The sequence below is a fragment of the Myotis brandtii genome, unplaced genomic scaffold, assembly GCF_000412655.1.
Source record: "Myotis brandtii unplaced genomic scaffold, ASM41265v1 scaffold28, whole genome shotgun sequence".
Classification (NCBI taxonomy): domain Eukaryota; kingdom Metazoa; phylum Chordata; class Mammalia; order Chiroptera; family Vespertilionidae; genus Myotis; species Myotis brandtii.
In genome coordinates this window covers 4,553,816-4,563,345 of record NW_005360676.1, presented here as the reverse complement: position 1 = coordinate 4,563,345, position 9,530 = coordinate 4,553,816, and the positions used below count along the sequence as shown (strand labels likewise).

The 9,530-nt window shown below is 33.9% G+C and overlaps 1 protein-coding gene across 2 annotated transcripts in view; it reads right to left on the bottom strand.

The window, feature by feature from the left end:
* The window catches only part of STAP1 (signal transducing adaptor family member 1), a 45,752-nt gene that overhangs the window by 23,431 nt on the left and 12,791 nt on the right, over positions 1-9,530 (bottom strand). For both annotated transcript variants that reach the window (XM_005868889.2, XM_014541806.1), the window contains exons 2-4: positions 7,902-7,973; positions 3,537-3,650; positions 1,543-1,599 (exon numbers count right to left, since the gene is read on the bottom strand). In XM_005868889.2, the coding sequence (XP_005868951.1) occupies positions 1,543-1,599; positions 3,537-3,650; positions 7,902-7,973 (243 nt within the window). The remainder of the gene's footprint in view (positions 1-1,542; positions 1,600-3,536; positions 3,651-7,901; positions 7,974-9,530) is intronic.

Here is a 9,530-nt window from a genome sequence, read left to right as displayed (position 1 = left end):
GAGAGAGAGAGAAAGAAAGAAAGAAAGAAAGAAAGAAAGAAAGAAAGAAAGAAAGAAAGAAAGAAAGGAAGGAAGGAAGAAAGGCTCAGAAAGATTAAATAACTAGTCCTGGGTCACATAGCTAGTAAGTTGTAAAACCAAGACTCAAACTCCATTTTCTTTCATTCAAACACAATATCTCAACTCTTTCAACTATAGTTTATGTTTCTCAAATGTCTACAAAAGTTCTCCTAATAATAGCACAGAGTGACCTGGGTTCATTGTGCAAAAAATGACATTTATCAAACATAAAATTTAAGGTACCTTGTCTTCTTTTGGAAATTCACTTAAATTTTATATTCTGTAATGTACCTATATACATTTTAATTTAAAAAGAACGCAGCCTTTCCTCAAGGAGAAAAAAATTGGGGGGCCAAAACATGAAGTATTAGTGTACCAGAAAGATGCACCCCGAAGTTTTTCCAGTGGTTTTAGTGTACTCCTTGACACCTAGGCAGATATCATTGGGATACTTATTCCCCAGTGTAAGAAATGCCACAGCCAAAATGCTGCCTTTGCACAAGGAAAGGAAAAGAATGCAGTTCCCCAAGGAGTTTCTCCCTCCCACCAAGTCAACATGTCTTTCACATCTTAAACTGGACTACTTTTTAATCGCCTATGACTTACCCACATGGTAGTTGAGCCTCTAACTTTTACATGTTATTGGCTAAGATAAAGACCCAACATCCATCGCCTATCAGTAAAGTGCAGTGCTTATTTCATGTGACTGCAGAGTCTTTACGGTGTAGCAGAGGAACTAGCTTTGGATAGAGTCTGTATTTAACTTCCTCTAATAAACAGAAAATTTTCTCATCCATTAAAAGCGTTAGAGAATAAGGTGCTCTTTTGGGGGCTGATTATCAAAGTACCTCATGTTTCAAGACAATTGCTGCAGTGGTTTTACTTAACATAGTGGTAGTTATCTTGCTACAACTGTACACCATAAGCAGTAGATCTTACTACCAGTACTGATCTCAGATAAGATGCCACAGAGTCTAACGGATCAACATCCCTTTTTCTTAAGAGTCACTAAACAAACATTTCAAAGTGGGTTTTATTTTGATGGTCCCTCCATGTTATATTGTCTATGTTATTCATAAAATCCATCTCATTTAGCATTTTATAAATATGTGTTAAATGTTTAAGTATGGATTTGGAAAGTATTTTAGAGGATGCTATGCAAGCTAAAATATCAGAATATTCAAGGACCACTGTGTCAAAAGGATATTAGCAAAAAGGAGATCTCCCTGACCACTTGTTGTTTGCTAGCTAGCACACTGCCATAGAAATAATCACAACTTTAAATTATCTTGCTTGTTTACTTACTTTATTTCTCCATCTCCATCCACCCAATAAAGATAGAAATTTCACAAGTAAGTCTGAAGGTTTATATCTATCTTTTTCAATTTCTATATCTCCAACTCCTTTTACTCTGCATGGTTCATAGTAAATATTCAGTAAATATTTGCTGAATGAATTAATCAAAAGTGATGTCTTTCCTACCTCTGTTATTGTAAGAATGAAGCCTCTCCATTCTTCCCCACTCTCTGTGTTCTCCGTCTAAAGATAAAGACAAAGAAGTCTTTATGCATGACTATGAGTGTTAATATTTTTATTAATTTCAAATAACTTCCCAATTTCATGATTGTTTGAAAAAAATCAAAATATGTATGCCATCAAAAATCAGCAAGATCAACAAAAATGCGTAGTCTTCTATTGAAGCACATTGTTTTAAAAAGTCAATTGTAATTTTAAACCACTTAGAATCAGTTGAATAAACAACTCATTTTTCTTTTTGTGTAGAACTACTAAAGTGTATTTGTTATGAAATATTTCAATATTGTTTTCTTTTATCAGAAGACAGAGTACATATCTTTTGATTAGTAAACAAGTAAAAGTATACCAATTTACTTAACTCAAAAAATTTAAATGTTAGCACACTTACTTCTGCAGTATGTCAATTTATGGTTAATCCCCCAATTGGTATTTAAAAATGACTGGCTTTAAATATGGGGCAACCACTGTGGTTAGTCCTTAGAAATTTACAATTGTTAGCTCTAAAAAGTACAAATATGACCAACACTTATTAAGTGCTTATAAGTAGCACCTACTATTCTATTCGCATGCATTATCTGATTTAATCTTCATGGCAACTCCACAAAAGGTACTATCAATTTTTTTTTAGATTTAATTATTTAACAGGTGTCTATTGAGTGCCTTTTAGTGCTAGGCACTATTCTAGTACTGGTTTACGGTGTAGCAGGGTACATTTAATAATAAACATAATAGTAAATTTTATGGTGTCAGAAGGAAATAAATGGGAAGATAAAATCAAGGTAAAAAGAGATTGAGAATGTCATGGAGGGGGAAAGTGTTGCCATTTTAATGAAGTAGTCCAGGTAGATTTCAGTAAGAGGGTTACATCTGAGCAGACTTACTACCAGGTGTAGAAACCAAGGCACAAAGAACTTAAGTAACTTATCTACAATCACACAACTAATGAATAAAACAACCAGAATTCAACCTAGGCTCCAGTCCTGCCTATACTCTTAACCACCACATCAGAATCATCTGCGGAGGGAGCTTGCTTAAAATGTAGATTCTGAGACCCAGGTTTATTGGGTGGGGCTTGGAGTTCCTAAGTACAAGTGATTTGTAGCACACTAAATCTTAATGACCAGTGCTTTTAAGGTCAGCTCCAATTGCATCTTACTCTATTGCAAGTTGTTTGCTTTGTTTTTACTGTAGTTGTTTGTTGACTAGAATTGGCTCACTTTGAGTGATGAATGTACCAATTTCTGCTGGTTTGGAGTTTAGAGTTTTAATTAATAGATATTAATACCATATTTTACAAATTGTGTATATGCAAGATACAGTTCTTTTTCAAATTTTTCTAATTGTCTCAATAATGTTCTTTGTAGCTTTTGGTTTTTGTGTGCTTACTTGTTTGTTTTCTTCTTTTCTAATTCAGGATCCAATCCAGATCACACATTGCGTTTAGTTATCATGACTCTATAGTTTCTGTAATTGGAACAGGTGTCCAGTCTTTCTTTGGCTTTTCTCACACTGGTGGTTTTTAAGAGTATAGGCCAATTGTCTTGCAGAATGTCCCTCAATTTGTGAAATATGGGTTTGTCTAATTCAGTAGTTCCAAACATGTAATATGTTGGACATGTCACAGGATCATCTGGGAACTTGGTAAATACCAAGTTCTTGAATATCAATTCAAGGAGAACTTTTATAAACACCAGGTGGGATCTCTGACTTTGTCACAGGACAGAGTATTTGGTTTCAATGTGCTTGTATACTAAACAAGTGAACATGCCCTTTTAAGTTCTTATTTAGAAAACTATAGTTCTTGGCAAAAGGCAAGAAATATTAAAGTATAGGAGTTGGCTCTCCCATAACCCCTCTTTACCTCAACCACTAGGCTGTGAAGAGGTGAATGCTATTTATAACCACATCTTGTTTCAGAATAGTTGCATCTCCTCACTCACCTTCAGTTGCACTTCTTCTTTTGGCAAAACAAGGGTGAATTTTGCACAATTTTTATCAGTTGAATTCTGCTCATTAAGGCATGTGAGGTCTATTATGTCTAGCTTGTCAACATACTGCAAAGATAAAGGGAAATCTCATTAAATTATTTCATGGGTGACACACAGTAATTTTAGTAGGAAGGAAAGCAAATAATATCTTCCTTTCAACTGATTTATACTTTGCATGATACTCTGGTTTTCATTGTGTCACCCCTTCCCAACTCAGAGGGCATGTGGAAATGTATTGTGTGGTGGTGTGCTGGTGCTGGCTTATACGGGTTTGCAAAAGCTCATTTGTTACATTTTCAGGAATTTTGCTAGCTGGTTGTTAAACCCAGTTATTATTAAAAGTTAAATTAAATGAACATATAAGTAAATAAATTAACTTTCAAAGAGGGTAATGAAAATTCAAAATTAATCATTTTCTGATTACCACATAATATTCTCTATGCTCTTAAAGTTATTTACGTCTTCATTTCTGTGTGTTAAACACATTATATAATGGTGTGCTACCTAGCCTTTCTTCCCACCTCCACATTTAGTGAGGTCACATGATAGGTTAAAATCAGCCATGGTGGGAGTATTTACTAGTACACCATGGAAATTGGCAAACCTTACAAATTAGGGCTTGATTTATTATTTTATTAATTGACCCAGAGGCCAGCAATTTTTTTCTTCAAAGACCAGGTAGTAAATGTTTTGGGTTTTGTGGACCACAAAAAGTCTCTGTTGGAAATTTTTTTATAACACTATATAACTGTAAAAACATTCTTAGCTTATAGAATGTACAAAATTGGGCCACAGGCTAGATTTGGCTCAAAGGCTATAGTTTTCTGGTCTGGTCTAGACTTAAGAAAGTGAAGGAGAAAATGTTAATAATGCAAATGAAACTTTAAAGTTTGTTGTGTCTAAAACTTTATTTTGAACAAAAAATTGACAAAATATTATTCTATAATTCTAAAACTGTTATTCAACAAAGAGGTGGCTCATGTCATTGAAAAGTAGGTGAAGTTCTGACATACATAATTGTCTTACTTTCCTCTTATTTATTAATGTAAACAAAAATATTAGCCAACAATGTCAGATATCATATTTAATGACAATAAATTTATTAGAAAACAACTCCATTTGTTATATCAGGATTGAATTGCAATTCTGATATGCATTCAGAAAATTAACAAAAACATTTTATGAGAATCAACTGCTTTATTTGAAAATTAGAATAAAGAGTATTATGTATTTTAACTGTGCTATGCATTCTTTATGTAAGTAGTATTTATAATAAATTTATATACATATATTCATACATATATTTTTTTCCAGGAAGCCATTATTCAACTCTTACCACATACTACTGGTTATGAGGATTCTATTAAAAAATTTCTATCTTATTGCAGTGCAATAAAAATATTTCTTCTGAGTAATTAGTCTACATGGCCCGGTTTGTATGTAACTAGCCAGACTTACTCTCTAGTATTAGAAAGGTTAAGACCACCTCTAGATAGGATAGTAGGGTTTGTATGGTATAATTTTTTTGCTAAATTAACCTCATTCTTGACTTTATTTTTTCTCCTTTTATTTTTCTCCACTATGCCTAATATAACTTATTTTACTATATTCTTATAAGACTTAAATTATTTTTCTGAATAAAGTAGGACATAAAAATAGTAAATAATTCCCAGAGTTATTTCTATGTTGATAAAGTTGAGGTTACATTTGGGTCGGCCTATTTATTTTCAATGAACAAAGATACATTAAACATAGAAGGAGAGGTATAAGGGAAAGAGGACAGAATTTAAAATTACACAAGAATCTTTTTCTGATGGATTGTCTAGATTAAGCTCAGTGAATTTTGCTGAGACAGAGGAAGCAACAAAGGAAGAAGTGGCCCAGTTAGATAGAGTGCCTGTACGCTGATCTATTGATTAGAAAAAAAGGAAGTCATATCTTTTTGTTTTTAATTGTAACATTGAAAAAAGCCTTTAAGGTCATCTGTCTAATCTAGCTACTATCCAATGCTTGAATCTTCTCCAGGCTATCCCTCTATGTAGTCATCTAGCCTATGTTGAACATCTCAAACATGGAATTTATGCATCTATGCAGATTTGCCTGTCAGCAAGTTTTTTTTTCTTATGTTAAGCCACAGTTTTCCTTTAGGCAATTTTCATCCATTAATCTTAGTCTCTTTGCAATAACACTAAACAAGTTCGGTGACTCTTTCATATGATCTCCTGACAGCCTTTCAGATACTTAAATGCAGCTATAAATTCTTCCCTATCATAGGCCGAATAGCTACAGTTCTCACCTGTTTCATTCCTGTAATTTCTCTTGTTCCCAAAATTCTGCATCCTCTTTTAATACAATTGGTAGATGGGCAATTCTGCATCATTTTATTATAACAGTCTCTTCATGGCATGGTAGTTAAGAATGCTACCTCAGGAGCAAGACTTGGATTGTACCCCTTGCATTAGCTGTCTGATCTTGTACAATTTCTTAATCTTTACACTTGACTATTCAGTTCTATAAAGTGGGGGTTAAAATAGTGCCTACTTTGCATTTTTGTTGTGAGAATTAAATTAGATAATACAAATAAAATGCATGAATGCTCTCTATGTGCCTTACATTTTCTATCTCATTTAATCCTTTTTATAACCTTATGAGATAGGCTATTTTTTATCCTAAGTTTAGAGATTTGAAACTGAGTGTGTTGGAGATCTTTTATTTGCTCCTCTAGATTCACTTTTATCCCTTCATCACCCAACACTGTGCACCATAGCAGGAACCATTGTGGACAACATTATGGGCACGCTTACCCTTTGATTTCCTGCTGGGTTGGACAGCTGGTGAACATTGGCACAAGATAGAAGAGTGAAGAGAGTGAAGTCAAGTATTTATTACCCTATGCAATTGCTTCCTCAATCCAAGATCATACTCCTCTCAAGATAGTCATCTTCATATAACTCTCCCCACTATTCTCACTTTCCTTTACACCCTGGCATGGTAATGGGGCACTGTTACTAGTCTCAGGGTTCTGTACTAACCTTTGTGGTTTTTCTACATCCTGGCCACTGCTTTGAGTATTGCATCTTTATTAAACTCTCTTCAAATTGCCCAATTTGAGATATCAACTGTTTCCTACCAGTTCCCTGTCTGATACACTGAGACACAGAGAGGTAAGTTAAGCAGCCCAAGAGACCAAGTTGACAGAGTGAACAGGGCAGGAACAGGATAAAAACCCAGGTAGTTTACCTGAAGACCAGGCTCTTATCACTAAGCTGTACTGCCTCTTACAGTGAAGAATAACTATTAACTTTCTCACTCAAAATGTGTGTTATACAAGGGCTAGTACAGGGTCTTCATAATTTCACTGACATCAGTGAGAAGTTGGAAGGCAAAACAGAGAAATTAGTTTTGTTAAAATTTATTACAGTTTTGGAAACACCTTTATATAAATCTTATCTATCCAGAACTCTGGTGAAAGATAACTATTTTCTTTTTTAATGACTTCTGGTTAGTCTACCACTAATGGTGCTGAAATGCCTGCAGGTGGAATAGAGACTCATTTTCTGTTTCTTTCATAAGATCTGGATATGTAATAATGACATTTTAAGGCAACCACATCCATGGTCCAAAATGTTTTTATTTAAACAAGTTACAGGGTCATAAAATCTATTATAAGTATAGCATTTCAAGGTAAGCAACCATTTGCTACTAAAATGCATTTTATTTGTGTGTGTGGGGAATGAAATACAATCACCTTTCAATTTTTATGTGTGGAAAAATTAAAATACAAATCAATTATTTGAAATTAATATAAATAAATAAATTTCATAATCTCTTCATTGTTTTTCTCATGCTTGAGCTCTTAGAAGTCCTGTTTGGTGAGGCATGCTTTTGTCTTTCCAGAAAAAATATAGTGACATATTGTATGTTGTTAAGCTTTAGGGATCATCTATTTTCTTTCAGATTATAACTGCATGTGACAACAAGGAGGGAAATTAAGGTTATCACTTGGTATTAAGCAATTGTGTCCATATGAATAGCTAAAATTTCCACTTTTCAACCAAGTATTCTACTCGGGATCAGAAAGAAAAGAATGCAAAGTTTAAAATATGAGTTAATACCTTCTTCTGAGTTGCCCAAAAATTTATTACCATGGGTTTTATAATTAATAGCCCTCGCAGATAGAAATATTCTTATTTGAATTGATTTTACTACAACATTTTTACCCTTAAAAGACAGAAAATCCCAAATGAATAATAAACTACATGACAAGTGTATATTGGTGGAAAAAATTGAATCAGCTGAATATGTTTAACTACTTACTATTGTGCTTTTTTTGTCATTATAAAAGAAAAGGGTAGTTCCTCTCAACTCTGTCCAATATTGTTTATATTCCTGTGGGAAAGAAATTATAAGCATCAGTGTAATATTCAGCTACTTTCCTATTGATATTTTACTTTGTAACTTGCTTAATTGCTGTGAGATATGAGGATTCTTTATCCTGAGATAAATCACCTAATTTTTATGGCTTAATTTTACATTTAATTCTTGATTAAATTTTTCACAAATTTATTTTAGTATAAGATGTGAGGTAAGGCCCTGGCCAGGTGGCTCAGTTGGTTGGAGCATAGTCCCATATACTAAAAAGGTTACAAGTTCAATCCCTGGTCAGGAAGCTGCTGGTAGGCAACCAATCAATGTTTCTCTCACATTGATGTTTCTCTCTCCCTCTCTCTCTAAAATCAATAAACATATACTTGGGTGAGGATAAAAAATAAAAAGATGTGAGGTAAAGATGTAGTTTGATCTGTGATTAAATACAGCATTTACCAAAACTTTTCTCATTGATTTGAGACATTCTATTTTCATGCAGTTTCAGTGGAAGCTTGCACCTGTAAGAGGGGCCACTTAAGAGGCCAGGATAGAACACAGGACAAGCATAAGCATTTAATATCTCCCTTCTAGGACTGTGGAAAGGATTGTATAAACTAATACATGTACAGCACATAGCATAGCACATGACTCATAGTTTGAATTCAATAAGTCACACATAGATCAAGGAAATGTGAGCAATTGATAATGATGAAAATAACACCATCAAAGCTGAACTTGGAAGTTTAAATTTCATTCCTGTGGTGAACATTTTATTATTAATACCAGCAGACCCTGAGCAACAGATGAATGGATTACTCTGACACATGTTTCTGTGAAAGAGAAGGCTAAAGGGCTGCTTGGCAGGAGGTACCAAAACAGCTCCGATTGCCTGCCTCCTTTGAGCTTTTATTGCAACAACAGCTTGAACTAAAATTAACCTCAAGATACAATCAGCAGGATAATTATCCTTGAAAAAGCACATGATTCTACAAGGTCAGGTCTAAAAGACTAAACAGAGATTCCAGCAAAACACTCGGGGGCTCAGACTTGTTTGGAAAAGTCAAGGCAGGGGCTGCCACCTTTGGCAAGAATCTTCCTTACACACTTTCCAACCAAGCCCCATGCTTCCCCACACATTCACATTTTATTATTAATACATTCACAACTTTTTAAATTAAAAAAAATGTAAATAACCCATTCAGACTCTCATTTCACCCAAGTGCAAGTTTATTTAAATAAGGGGAATTTATATTCTATGAAGATTGTCTGTATTACAAAAGAATGGCAAGGGGGTTTAAGAAATAAAATCCTTCCACATCTAAGGACTTATCCTCATACACAGATCTTTCCAAAAGTATGTTTTAAAACATTCTAGTCAGTTGCATGGACATGTTGATCATTCCTTCCTTTAGGGTTTAATAAGCTGAATTTCTATGACATATTGGATTATCTGAACTTATACTGAGAATTAACGTAAGAAAGTCACATGAAGAAATTTTTTTATTTGTTTATAAATGTGAAAACACTTTTATATATTACTAGAGGCCCGGTGCACAAAAATTTGTGCACTCAGGGGGG